The sequence below is a fragment of the Brassica napus genome, chromosome C7, assembly GCF_020379485.1.
Source record: "Brassica napus cultivar Da-Ae chromosome C7, Da-Ae, whole genome shotgun sequence".
NCBI lineage: Eukaryota > Viridiplantae > Streptophyta > Magnoliopsida > Brassicales > Brassicaceae > Brassica > Brassica napus.
Window position 1 is genome coordinate 23,239,340 of NC_063450.1, and position 14,046 is coordinate 23,253,385.

The following is a 14,046-nucleotide window of genomic DNA, read 5'->3' on the forward strand; positions in this document are numbered from 1 at the left end:
TTTTACTTGTTATGTTTTGTAACTTATTATATCTTTTGTTGAACTCTGTTTAGTAACAAAGTTATTTGTTAGGAATGTTTCTCATGATATTTTAAAATATTGTTTGAAAATAGTATTTTGTAAATTAATGAAATAGTATACTTCTCTAGCAATTTTTTACTTTAGTTACATACCACTTTCATATCAAATAATTTATTGGAGGAAGTTATATTGAAGGAAAACATAACTAAAATGATTTTAATATATATTCACCACTTGTTTTTGTTATTATTATTTAAAGTTATAGGTTTATCTAACTATTAAGAAAATTTTCATTTTCAATACTGGTTTTGCCTCTATCATAATTATAAATATAATAAAATTATTCAGAATTAAAGTTGATATTCAACACATATTTTTTTTCTCTCCGATATAAATTTGTTTCTGAATAAATTTTACACATTTCTGTGAAATCCATTGTTTTAAATTATGCAAAAAGTTAGATACCCATCATGACAATCCAATACTGAGAATTGTTATTTTTAAATATAAATGTTTGTTTGAATCTTGGCACGTACTTGAAAAATATTATGATAAACCAACAAACTCGTTGGACACTTAGGAATGTTCATGTAAAATAGCAATTAGGAATGTTCTGTCTAGTCATCTAGGTTCTCTGTTCCTTCTCTGTTTCTGATTGAGTCAAGCATTTTGTGTTCTATCAAATTCACAAACTTTAAGATCTCAGCTTTGTTTAATATGTAAAACAAAAAGTTTGTATAAGAAATCTAAGGAACAATCGCAACTGAATATAACACTTACTATAATCCCATCTACAATTTTGTGTTTTGTTTTAATCAAGATCTGCCAAATTGCTGGAGCATGTACATAACTTGACGCTTGTCATTCTCTAGGAGAATCTTCTTAAAAAAAGCAGGGCATATTTTTATCTTTTGACATTTTAATAAACTTGAACAGCTTTTCATAACCATGAAGAGAAAACAATATATGAATTGAAAGATGATTCAGGGACTAAAAAGCATTGGAGCTTGGTTTTCCCACTTTGGTAAACTCAAGCTATTTGGAGATTCAAAAGACCACCCTTTTAACTATTTTTCAAACTCTACACGATCGATTATATTCAGCATAAGCATAGATATCTTGGCAATAGGGTAAGCCTGAAATATATTCTCCATGAAGTTTGAAAATGGCTCGTAGAAAGTAAAACATGTATTTTTCTAAATAGCATCAACTGTGCCTACAAAATGGAATAAATGGCAATGCTCCAAAATGGAATAAAGACATACATTTTTAGACTGAACTTGAGTTGAGCTTCCACCGTTCAAATCATCTCCTAGGCCACCGTTGCCGCCCTGATAAAACCAAGATGCACAATGTTACTTTAACATACAGAAAAGCAGTATCAAATGTAGATACAAAATTATATCGACAAAGTCAGAGACACGAAGACGCTGGCGCTCGTCGAAGATGGGTGAGATTGTGAAAGTCTGATGCTTCGCAGTGTAACTGAAACTGGCCAGGCTGAGCTGGAACGTGTATCTCTTGCTAACAATGTCGGTAATAAACAGGGGAGCTGAATATCATCTGGGTTCGCAATACCTCCAGCCTATAAGACAGAGTATAAAAACAGCTTCGTCAGCCTCATCACCAACGCTTAACTCCACAGGGTATCAAAATTCAAAACTTTCTAAATGAATAAACAGAAACAAAATAATCTTACATTAACAAACAAAAACAGAAACAACAAACGAAACCAAAATCATCTAAATCGTTCTAAATTAGCATACGAAACCAAAATCATCATCTATCAATAAAAAAATAACAAAAAAAAAACAGAGCCAAAATCATCTAAGCTTTTTAAATCAATAAACAATACCCAAATCATCTTACATCAACGAACAAAAACCAAATCAATAAACGTAACCAAAATCATTCTGCTGTAAAAAAGTTTCAAAAGTTATTAGGATTTGTAGGGATGATGTTCACGGGATGAAGCAATACCTTTTTTATAGTTGAGATCCACCGTCTGTAAGAAAGATAAGAATCATTGAATGATTGATCGTGGTGCAGTGGGTTGAAAGAGTTAAGAAATTTTTAATGGCGTTGAATCAATGCAACTTGTAACCCCTTCGAGGAGGGGAGAAGAACCGCAAACGAAATGACATAAAACCGCAAAGGACTCAAAGACTACTCATGAATACTCGTCTCTTACAATCTTTCAGAACATCTATTTTTGGTTTATCGTAATCGGAGTTCGCAGGAGAAGATGAACCCTAAAGTTGAGTGGCGGCTCCACGTTGAAAAAGTTTGTGACTACAGGGCAAGCTTTAATTTGCTTATGCCCGGATGAAATTATGCAAAGCCCACAAAATAATGGTGTAAGCCCAAAACCAAGCATAACAAATTGAATGATTTTTAATGAAGGGAGACACGTGTCGTCGCGACGTCGCCCGACTTATTGACGTGGATGCTGAGGTGGCGCAACAGGAGGGAGCCAAACATTTTTTTATATATATAGACTAGGGATTAACCCGGGCTATGCCCGGGATTTTTATTTTTTTCTAATTTAAGTCGTTAAATTACTTATATTTAGGTTATGATATATATTTATATAAATGTTAAGATGCATGTGATAATTAAAATTTATTTTCAAATTTTAACACGTTAAATTAACATATTTTTTACTATTTAAATATTTTTTGTAATTTTGTTGGCTATCTAGTTATCATATTTAGCAAAACTATCTGTTGAGTGTTGGAATAAATGTTTTAGATATTTAATTAAACTGCAGAGTATTTTCGAATCGACCACATGCTCAACAATCGATCGATCCGTAAAAAGATGGTCGATCTCCTTGGCCAAGTAAGTACAATTTTAGCAAAAATATCTTTGATTTTCAAATATTAAGTATATAACTATTCTTTTGAATATTGTTTTTTTGAATTGTATTTTTTGATTAAATTACTGTATTATAATTTTTATGTAAATATTTTTTGTGATGTTTGAATTTGTAATGTTAGTATACTTAACCTAGATGATATTGATGTTTAACAATTTATTTTTTTTCTGGAAATAGAAAATAATGATATATCAAAATGTATCTAATACAGAAATTATTTTTATTTAAAAACATTATTCGTATATAATACAATAGTTTAAGTTTGGAAGATTAATCTATATATATATATATATTATGTATATTTTTAAAAAATAATTTAAGATATTATATATTGAGTAACTGAATAAAAGCTGAATTTCTTATCTTGAAAATGAAATATTTATATTTTTGTCTTCATGTTATACTCATCAATCCAGCATTGATATTTATAACTCAGTATGTTTTTAAAAAAACTTAGTTTTAAGTAATAAACGAATTTAATAAATTAAATTCATCACCTATAATGTTCTGTAAACTATATTTGAAAACTCTCTAAAATTATATTTTAAGCATAATATTACTATTATTTAATTTAAGTTATTTTAAGCATAATATATGCTACACCAACTTAAATTATATTTACAATAGGACCATCCTAAACCGGTTAATAAACCAAAAACAATAATAAACCAACATGAACCAATACCTGATTCGGCGAAGAAAGAAGTGTTTCGGGATAAACGCTTGAATGGTTATTAACCGTAATGGTTTGATCATGAAAGAGTTAGTATGAATATTAACAATAAAATTATGGATTAGATTAATTTAAATTTGTAAGAATACTTTTGAATCTATGAAAATCAATTTAATTCCCATGAATAAGTTTGGCTTTTGGAAGTTGCGGGTTTCCCAACAATGAATCCACATAACAAAAAGTTCGTTGTTATAAAAAATCTCCTTCAAGGTCATTAAAGGTTTTTGAGACGGCAAGAATTGATGGTGGAGCCATTTTTTTGCTCGAGTGCTTTGAAGTTTTCTTTGATAGTGTGAAGTTGATGTTGATGGAATAATGAATTTTATAGGGACTTTCTTGATGTAAAACTATACATTTTTATATTTTTTTTGTTTAATGTGGTATTTTCATTTTTATATAATTTACTATTAAGATAGATGTACATTTTAAGATAGATGTTTAAATCTTAATGTACTTTTCCCATTTTTTAAAATGTTTATTTCCATTTCTTATATTTTTTATTTACGTAATATCTATATTTTATATTTTAAAATAGATATTTAAATCTTAATGTAATTTTTTTCATTTTTTTAAATTGTGTATTTACTTATATTATATATTTTACATTTTAAGATAGATGTTTAATGCTTAATGAACTTTTTCCATTTTTTTTTTAAATTGTGTATTTACTTATTATTATATATATAATTCATATATTATCTATTTACATTATTTACTTATTATTTATTTTCCTGTATATGTATTTTCATTTCTTGTACTTTTTATTTACTTAATATCTCTATTTTACATTATAAGATAGATGTTTAAATCTTAATGTACATTTTCCATTTTCTTTAAATTGTATATTTCCATTTGTTATACTTTCTATTTACGTAATATCTATATTTTAAATTTTAAGATATATTTTTAAATCTTAATGTACTAATAATTTTATATTTTAAGATAGATTTACATTTTAAGATAGATGTTTAAATACTAATGTATTTTTTCCATTTTTTTAAATTGTGTATTTCTTTTTCTTATACTTTCTATTTGCGTAATAACTATATTTTACATTTTAAGATAGATGTTTAAATATTAATATACTTTTTTCATTGTTTTTAAGTTGTGTATTTTTTTTTCTTATACTTTCTATTAACTTAATATCTATATTTTACATTTTAAGATAGATGTTTAATATTTAATATACTCTTTCCATATTTTAAAAATTGTGCATTTACTTATTATTGTATATATAATTCATATATTTATAATATTTACTTATTATTTATTTTTCTATATATTGAGTATTTCTCTTTCTTATACTTTATATTTAGTTAATATCTATATTTTATATTTTAAGATAGATGTTTAAATCTTAATTTTTTTTCCATTTTTAATGTAAAACGGTAATGTTTAATAGAAGAACTTGGACAAATAGTCAAATAGTTATATTTATGTTTTTTTTTTTTTTTTTTTATAAAATGGTAATGTTACATTATGGAAATAAGCCGTTTTTTTTAGTAAAAAATGGTAATCTTACATATGTTTAATATATTTTTTCCATTTTTTTTATGTTGTATGTTTACATATTATTGTTATTTTTAAGTGTAAAATGATAATCTTACATATGTTTAATGTAGTATTTCCATTTTTTATGTTGTATATTTACATATTATTTATTATTTTCGAAATTATATATAATGTTTTTTTTACAAAATAGTAATGTTACATTATGAAGATAAGCCGTCTTTTTTTTTAGTGAAAAATGGTAATCTTACATATGTTTAATGTGGTTTTTCTATTTTTTATGTTGTATGTTTACATATTATTTTTTAAAAATAAAAATGTAAAATGGTAATCTTACATATGTTTAATGTAGTAAGATTACTCAGCTACATATGAAATTATATATTACATATAAACATCTACGCCTTTGTAAATATAAAATGTATTATTTATATCTGCATTTTATAAGATTAATGTAGTAGATTAATAATGTACTACATTAATACATTAAATATTAAAAAATCTAATATTTATAATAAGTAAATATTAATCTTAATAAATATAAAATGTATTTTTTGTGTCATAATTTTAATTTAAGGTGTTTATATTTAAGTTATAAATAATTTAAACCGAGCTACTATTGAAAAATGTATCTATACTAATAAAATGGAGCTCTTTTTTTTTTTTTTTTTTTTTTTTTGTCATCAGCATTACAGACTCATGTTGACTCTGTGAACCAAACCGGGTGAGCTGAATCCATGTGAACGACAAAAGACGATTGCTTCCTAGCACTGCGTGCCAGACTATCCGCCTTTGAATTTTGCGTCCGTGGTACATAGATAATGTCTGCTCTTATGAAGCTCTCTTTCAGGATCGTGATGTCTTCTAAATAATTTGCAAAAGCTGGCCATTCTTCTGGTTCCGAAACCATCTTCACCAATTGAGAACAATCCGTTGCAAACGTAACCTGAAATTGACGTAAATTCCTCATGCATTCCATTGCCTAGAGTAACGCTTCTATTTCCGCATGAAGAGGCGAAAGACTAGCCCTGACATTTCTCGCCCCCAACAAACCATCAAACCCTTCCAAAGTACTAAGCCAACCTTGTCCTGAGAAACTAACACCCTCTTTCCATGAGTCATCTGTAAAACACCATCTACCTGGTATCGACGGTAATATCGGATCTATTATTGATGTTATCATCCTCTGATCGATTGCTATTTGTGCTTCCGCCCACAGTATCGATTCTGTTTCAGCCAGTTTAAGCGTATCCATAGGGTCCATATCCAAATTACTAAAAACTTTATTATTCCTAGCTTTCCAAATGTACCAAAGTATCCATGCAAACTGATGATCTTCCATCGACGGGAGAATTCTCCAGAATAGATAATCCATGTTTGTAAAGAGGGAATTTGTTGGAAAAATAGTTGGATTTGATGGTATCTTCGAAAGAGCCCAAACCTGAAGAGCTGGCGGACATTCAAAAAAAACATGATTTATCGATTCCTCCACAGCTCCACATCTTACACAACATATATCTCCTTTAATCCCCCTTGCTTGTAAATTCTTCCGCACTGCAATGCATCCTGTCATTAATTGCCATAGAAAATGTTTTAATTTCGGTGGGCACCGTATTTTCCAGCAGTGAGCCTTTAAAACATCCACTGTAGGACCAATCAGTAACGGTGGTCTATCTCTATCTGGGTAGATACGTTCTACCTGATATCCTGATTTAACCGAAAATTTTCCATTTTTTGTAAAGTGCCATCCATCTCTATCTACCCGTTGAGTCCTGCCCAGTGGTATACTTTCTATAAGTTTTGCATCCTGAGGATCCACCAACGCACGAATTACCTCTAAATTCCAAGTACGCGATGTAGAATCAATAAAATGGAGCTCTATACTAATAAAATGAAGCTTTTGAGGCTTCATATGACGTCCACATCAACGGAAAAAATTTCTTCTAAAAGATGACACATGACATTAACAAAAAATAAAACATAATTATACATATAAAGAAAAATAAATAATAAGTAAATATATAATATAAGAAATAGAAATGTTACATTAAACAATAATAAGTAAATATACAATATAAGAAAAATAAATAAAAAGTAAATATACAATATAAGAAATAGAATATTACATTAAACATCTATCATAATTTATCATCTGATATAAAAGTAAGAAAATTAGATTACGTAAATATATAATTAAAAAGTGAAAAAAACTAAATTAAACATCTATCTGAAAAATGTATCTATATTAATAAAATAGAGCTTTTGAGGCTCCATAGAGCGTCCACATCACCGAAAAAAACTTCTTCTAAAAGATGACACGTGTCTTTAATAAAAAATAAAAAATAAAAAATAAATATACATATAAAGAAAAATAAATAATAAGTAAATATACAATATAAGAAATAGAAATATTACATTAAAAATAATAAGTAAATATACAATATAGAGAAAAATAAATAAAAAGTAAATATACAATATAAGAAATAGAAATATTACATTAAACATCTATTATAATTACATTAAACATATTTCCATTTTTACAATATAGAGAAAAATAAATAAAAAGTAAATATACAATATAAGAAATAAAAATATTACATTAAACATCTATTATAATTACATTAAACATATTTCTATTTTTTATGTTGTATGTTTACATATATTTATTATTTTCAAAATTATGTATAATGTTTTTTGTTTTTTTTATAAAACGGTAATGTTACATTATGGAGATAAGCTATCTTTTTTTTTAAAGTGAAAAATGGTAATTTTACATATGTTTAATGTAGTTTTTCTATTTTTTTATGCTGTATGTTTACATATTATTTATAATTTTCGAAAATTAGTAATATTAAAATAACTATATTTTATGCCACGTGTCATCTTTCGGAAGAAGTTTTTTTTCTGATGTGGACGCTCTATGGAGTCTCAAAAGGTCCATTTTATTAGTATAGATTCACTATAACCACGAAACGATACCGCTTACCAGACTCGTTAAAATGTCATTAATTTTAATCAGAAAAACTATTCAAAAAATGCCTGATCAAATTTTCATTTGTTATAAAAAATAAAATACATAAACTATTTTGGTTTCCCGTTTCTTACCCAATTTAGTATTTGATACCCAATTAATACCTAAATTTTTATTGAAGTTCATTGCATGTTCGATCAAGACTCTCACTGGAGCTATGCGTATAGGTTCTAACAAGCTGCATCTGTTCGAATTATTAGGTAGTGTGAAGTGTGATCATTACAAGCCTACATAATAGGTTTTAGGGGAATGTATCAAAATGGCTTTCACCAACCATTATATTTTTTTCTGCTGAGATTTGTTTCTTCAAGTAATTTTGCCTTGTAATAGAATGAGATTAGTTTCCCAATATTCTTTTATGCATCTGCTATTGGGGATCTGTTGTGTCTTTAATTGTAATGGATATTCTGGTATCATGCACAGGTCTACTTCTCAGTTTATAACTCTGTGTAAGACAGAGCTATATGGTTTCATTCAGATCATTAGTGGAGCTATCAATTAAGATGTGAGTCAAATTTTTGTTTTTTTGTTAGAACCTTTTGAGTTAATATTACATACAGTTACATATGATGAGTATGATAAACAAAAGGTAGTGCAAGTTATGTCACTATATGTGCATTCTCTCAGTACCTACAGCTTCACTACATGCTATATTGAGAATAAACCAATACCTCATGATGGATCTTAGCAGTCGTAGGCGCTAATATTCGGTGTAGTTGATTTACTGGTCCATTGGTCAGTCACAGAGATTGGTGAACATGGAAATTTCATATTCTTTAGAAGCGAAACCTCGTCCCAATCCGGAGGCGAAGGATGTGAAGTTAGCGTCTCTTCTTTGTGATCTTCCTTCTGGATTCCCATTAGCTCTTGCACAACTTGTTCCATTCTCGGCCTCATAGTACTGTCTTGCTGCAAGCACCGAAAAGCCAACTCTGCCACCATTCTAGTCATTTTACTAACTCCTTCATTCTTTCCATATCCAAGACTCTGATCAATCAGCTCGTGCGTCGCGTGGTTCTGTATCTTGTTTATAGCTAAGCTCGATAGGTTGATCTCACTCTTGCACCTGTTTATATCAACAGCAGGCTTCGACGATATCAGCTCGACAAGAACCACTCCAAAGCTGTATACATCACTCTTATCGGTTAGATGGTAGCATCGATGATACTCAGGATCAACATACCCCGGAGTACCCTGAGGAGCAGTTGAAACATGCGTTACATCACTCGGACACAGCCTCGATAACCCGAAATCCGCTACTTTGACTCCGAAGTTACCGTCCAGGAGAATGTTTGCAGTCTTGACATCGCGGTGAATGATATCAGAAGCGTGAAGGTAAGCCAACGCACTAGCTGTTTCTATGGCGATGCTCATGCGCATCGACCATGTTAAGTAGCATTTGTTTCTCGAGTTTTCGGTTTCGCCATAGAGATGATCTGCAACCGTACCGTTTGGAACAAACTCGTAGACAAGGAGAAGCTCTCTGCTGCGGCGCGAGGTGCATCCGTAGAGGGAGACTAGGTTCTTGTGATGGAGACGTGTGAGGATCTCTATCTCGTTCATGAACTGCTCGAGTCTTCTGTAGTTGTGCTCGTAGAGACGCTTCACTGCAACTTCTCGTCCATCATGCACTTTTCCTGATAAAAGACAAGGAATCAACATTGAGATCTCACTTTCTACAATGGTTAGTGCACTGATTATCTTACCATAGTAGACAGTGCCAAAGCCTCCATCTCCCAGTAACCTGTCTTTGCTGAAGTTATCTGTTGCTTCTTGAAGTTCTTTATAGGAGAAGATTGGTAGCTTAAAGAAGACATTGCTAAACTCAACGTCGGATTTGGAGTTGTTTCTAGATAGGAGATCTGAACTTGTTTTCCTTCTGTAAATCCTGTGGATGATGATAAAGAGTGCTACCAAGATGATTATCAAGATGACAGATCCTCCTATTCCTGGATAGTTAGAGAGAGGAAGATGATTCAAAAATTTGAGAATGATGAAACTTGGGAGAGGTAAACTGAATTATTACCTAATCCTAGCTTTAACTTCTCCCCTTGGTGGTTGTTTGGTCCTGCAACAAAGAAGAGGTAAAAATTGAATTATTGTCATCTCTAAATGTGTCATTCATCATTCATGGTATTGTATCATACTTTTGGTTCCCCCAACGCAGCGAAACTTGTCGTTGATCATTGTACATTCTCCTCCTTGTCTATAGCAGCGATGGCAGCTTCCAGGCAGGTTTATATGAAGAGAGAAAGTCGCATTAAGATTAGACTGGTTCTTGTTTCTTTGAACCACCCAGCTCTCTGGAGATTTGATAACTGAGCACCCTGAATGTTCTTCCAATTTGGAGTAGTACAAGCTGCTTCCTCCTCCTTGGCAATTTGCATAAGTGAAACCATTCTTCCTACTGTCGTTGCATTTGTACAAATCGGTCAACTCGAGCCATGGAGAATCTGGAAGAGAGAAGCTTGACAAGTCAGTACAGGACCCTGTTTCCAAGCTTTGGTTAAGCCTTGGGTCGGTAATGGTTATGGTGTTTGCTTGAGAGACGCTTATGACTTTATACCATTTCCCTTTTTCCTCAAGCTGTATCTCTGATATCTGGTGATCACTGCAGTTCAGCTTGAACAGACCGCATCTAGACTCCATGTCTGTGCTAAAGAAAGGGAACTTGAAGTCGAGGCTTCCACAGGAGAATGTGCGGCAACGTGTCCGGTTCCTGCTCTGAGCTTCTGCCATGAGAAAGAGGAGGAAGAAGAAGAAGGCCAACACAGAGATAGTCTTCATTTGTTGTTGTGATCTACAAAGAGTATCAAGAGTTTGGTTCTATCTTTGAAGAGATTGGATTATAACTCTCCACCTACCCTTGATGGTCCTTGTCTAAACAGTATTAAGACAGGAGCGTTGACTTTTTGAAGGATTCAGACAGAGCTACAGAGGAATAAGAGTCGTTACAAGAGGAGATGATGAAGATTTGTGATGGCAGTTTTAATTTTTTTTTGCAATAGTCGTTGAATCTTGCAGCTTTATTGGAAAAATAAGATATGAGGGTGAGTTTGACCGGAGACTCTGGTGGAATGGGAAACTTTCAATTCAATAGAACTGTGTTGCATATTCAAGAATCAAGATTTGACCACGCATCGCCCATCTTCCATTTTTAAAACGTTATAAGACCATCCATCCATAACAAATCCTTAGCATTAATCCTTAAGATTAATGAAATATAATAATAATATTTTGGCTTACCTAACGAAGGATCAATCCTTCAAGAAGGATTCGAAGGACTCGATCTTTGATACACGTGTCCCCTTACTCTGCTTTTTTTCTCTCTCTATCTCTCCTCCCTCGCTCTCTCTCAATCTCTCCTCGCTCGCGCCATCATCTCCCATGGCGGAAACAAGGGTCGAAATCTCAGATCATGTGGGTGGTGAGGTCTCTCTGACGGACTCGGAGGTTTGTTCATCTGATCTGTGCTATTTTCTTTTGTTGCCACTGTGTTCCATCTGATCTGATTGTGTGGATAACTGCCACTTGTTCGTCGATGAGTGAGGAGGTCTCCTTTTGGGTCAGCAGAGAAGCTCTCATTCACTATCCAGATTCCTCCGTAAGTTGTTCGAACCTCTGATCTCTCGAAATCAATTTAGTGAGGTTGTTTAGCTAAGAGATGATTCATTTATAGCCCTTCTCTAAAGATGTAATTTTTATTCTATCTCTATTAGGTTTTTCAAGAATCGCAAATGGACAGAAGCGGCGGCGATGGTGACGGTGGCGGTTCCATAGCCACGGTGGCGGTTGATCCTGAGCTCGACCTCTCCTCTGATGCTGGAGCTTCTCTCCCTACTCGAGGCTCTGATGAGTTCAAGCCTTTTATCCGCCGTCTCCCCGAGTTCAAATTCTGGTTACTCTCTACCCTATTTATTATCTAGCTTGGTTTCTTTAATTTGATGGGATTGAATCTGTTTTTCAGGTACTCCATGACTAAGGCCTTCTGCATAGCTTTCCTCATGACGTTCTTTTCGGTCTTTGATGTCCCTGTCTTCTGGCCTATTCTGCTTTGCTACTGGGTCGTTCTCTTTTTCCTCACCATGAGACGCCAAATCTCCCACATGATCAAGCACAAGTACATCCCTTTCAGCATCGGTAAACATGTAACCTTTCTTTGTTTTCTTCCAATAACCCTTTTTTTTTGTCATTAGTAGAATCTTCTTGAGGTTGAAGTTGCTAATGTATTCTCAACTGTGTTGGCAGAAATATAGTGGCCGGAGATCTTCTGCGAGTAGCGGTGGTGCCTCTCGTGCGGATTGATTCTGATTATTAGTTCCAGTTTGTTTCATGTTGCTCTCTGTTAGTTCCCTCTGAAGTACCTCTTCTGTAAATATGATTCATTTCTACTTCAAACCGAACTCATTCCCTTTGTTCTTTGTTTCGTTAGTTTCATTTCAGCTGAGTGAGCAAGAGGATCTGATTGTGTGGATAACTGCCGCTTTGATTTCTAAGAACTCATAAAAGAGGAACACCATTGGACACACAAAATAGTGTAGAGTCCTTAACTATTCAAAAAAAAAAAAAAACTATAATAATCTTAAGGACTCCAAGAGCAAGTCCACCATTGTGGATGATCTAAGCATTGAAAGAGAGACTTTTGGTTCTGTCTGCTCTTTAAATTATCCGGTTTAAAGATAATACCCGAGCAAAAATCATTGTAAATAATATGATTTTGTTATAAGATAAATTTTGAAATGATCCTCCACTTCTTTACCAACTCAAGCACTATGATCATCTACTCATCAAGCACTATGATCACCCACTCATTTACCAAATCAAGCACCATCTTTGTTATTTTATGTATTGTTGTTCACTATAAATACCATCACTCATCTCACTCTTTTGTACACCATAACAAAGAAGAATTTATAATCAAAGAACCATTACATCTTCTTCTTCTTCCTTATAATAAACTATCTCCCTTATATTAGTGTTATTTGCTTCCTACGGGTATTAAATTCTACTCTTATTTAAATTTCTCGATACTATAAATTATAAGTTATTTCATAACACGTTATCAGCACGATCGTTCTGCAATTCGGTAAAATTTATTGTATCATATATACTCTGCTATAATGGTCGGTATGCCGCCTGTACTATTATTTATATTATATTATAATGGCCGGAATACCGCCTATATTATTTATTAATATTTTAATTAATTTATTGGTCGGCCGAGCCGCCTTATATTCTATTTATTGTTAACTGGATGGCCGAGCCGCCTTTATTTTCTGTTTGTTGTTAACTGGACGGCCGCGCCGCCTTTATTTTCTGTTTGTTGTTAACTGGTCGGCTGAGCCACCTTATATTTTGTTTATTGCTAATTGGTCGGCCGAGCCGCCGTATAATTTATTTATTATTCTGCATTGACCGGCTGAGCCGTCGCATAATTTATTATCATAACAAAAAAAATTTATTCACCATAATTTTTATTTTTTTTATGAAATTTAATAGATTTGATTGATCGTTTAATACGATATTTTCAGACTGATTTTCGGTGCACTCGATTTAACCCCAACGGTCACAAAGAAAATTTTTCAAAAATTTCCCCTTTCTCCAACGGTCATGAACAGTGATTTTCATCTATAAATACAACTCATTTTCACTCCATTTCATCATCCAAAACATTTCATCTTCTCTCAAAAAAAAAAAAAAAATTCAAATCGCTCTCCTCCGAATTTTTCATTTCAAGAAAGATGATTCGCACACTTTTGTTTTTATGTGCCATTTTTATTTGTGTTTCTATTTATGGTTTATTCGTTGGAGAATTTACTCCGAGTGAATTTAAGATGAATATCGGTTTAATTTTCTTTACATCGCTTCTCCTTG

At 32.0% G+C, this 14,046-nt stretch overlaps 2 protein-coding genes across 2 annotated transcripts; one reads left to right on the top strand and one right to left on the bottom strand.

The window, feature by feature from the left end:
* Positions 1-8,676: 8,676 nt before the first annotated feature.
* LOC106367570 (LEAF RUST 10 DISEASE-RESISTANCE LOCUS RECEPTOR-LIKE PROTEIN KINASE-like 1.1) lies at positions 8,677-11,181 on the bottom strand. Its single transcript, XM_013807367.3, has 4 exons — positions 10,320-11,181; positions 10,199-10,240; positions 9,879-10,121; positions 8,677-9,809 (listed from the first exon to the last, which is right to left on the bottom strand). Exons 1-4 carry the CDS (start codon positions 10,957-10,959, stop codon positions 8,857-8,859), a joined length of 1,878 nt encoding a protein of 625 aa, XP_013662821.1. The 5' UTR covers positions 10,960-11,181; the 3' UTR covers positions 8,677-8,856.
* Positions 11,182-11,365: 184 nt separating this feature from the next.
* On the top strand, positions 11,366-12,609 carry LOC106364789 (protein RER1B-like). Its single transcript, XM_048763814.1, has 4 exons — positions 11,366-11,776; positions 11,892-12,070; positions 12,140-12,320; positions 12,421-12,609. The coding sequence occupies exons 1-4, from the start codon at positions 11,714-11,716 to the stop codon at positions 12,475-12,477; spliced, it is 480 nt and encodes a 159-aa protein (XP_048619771.1). The 5' UTR covers positions 11,366-11,713; the 3' UTR covers positions 12,478-12,609.
* The last annotated feature ends 1,437 nt before the right edge of the window (positions 12,610-14,046 follow it).

Coding starts and splice junctions, on each gene's coding strand:
- LOC106367570 (XM_013807367.3), bottom strand. CDS start 10,959: ATGAAGACTATCTCTGTGTTGGCCTTCTTCTTCTTCCTCCTCTTTCTC. Junction 10,241..10,319: donor CTGCGTTGGGGGAACCAAAA/GTATGATACAAT, acceptor TCTTTGTTGCAG/GACCAAACAACCACCAAGGG. Junction 9,810..9,878: donor CTTTGGCACTGTCTACTATG/GTAAGATAATCA, acceptor GTCTTTTATCAG/GAAAAGTGCATGATGGACGA.
- LOC106364789 (XM_048763814.1), top strand. CDS start 11,714: ATGAGTGAGGAGGTCTCCTTTTGGGTCAGCAGAGAAGCTCTCATTCAC. Junction 11,777..11,891: donor TTCACTATCCAGATTCCTCC/GTAAGTTGTTCG, acceptor TATCTCTATTAG/GTTTTTCAAGAATCGCAAAT. Junction 12,071..12,139: donor CTCCCCGAGTTCAAATTCTG/GTTACTCTCTAC, acceptor TCTGTTTTTCAG/GTACTCCATGACTAAGGCCT.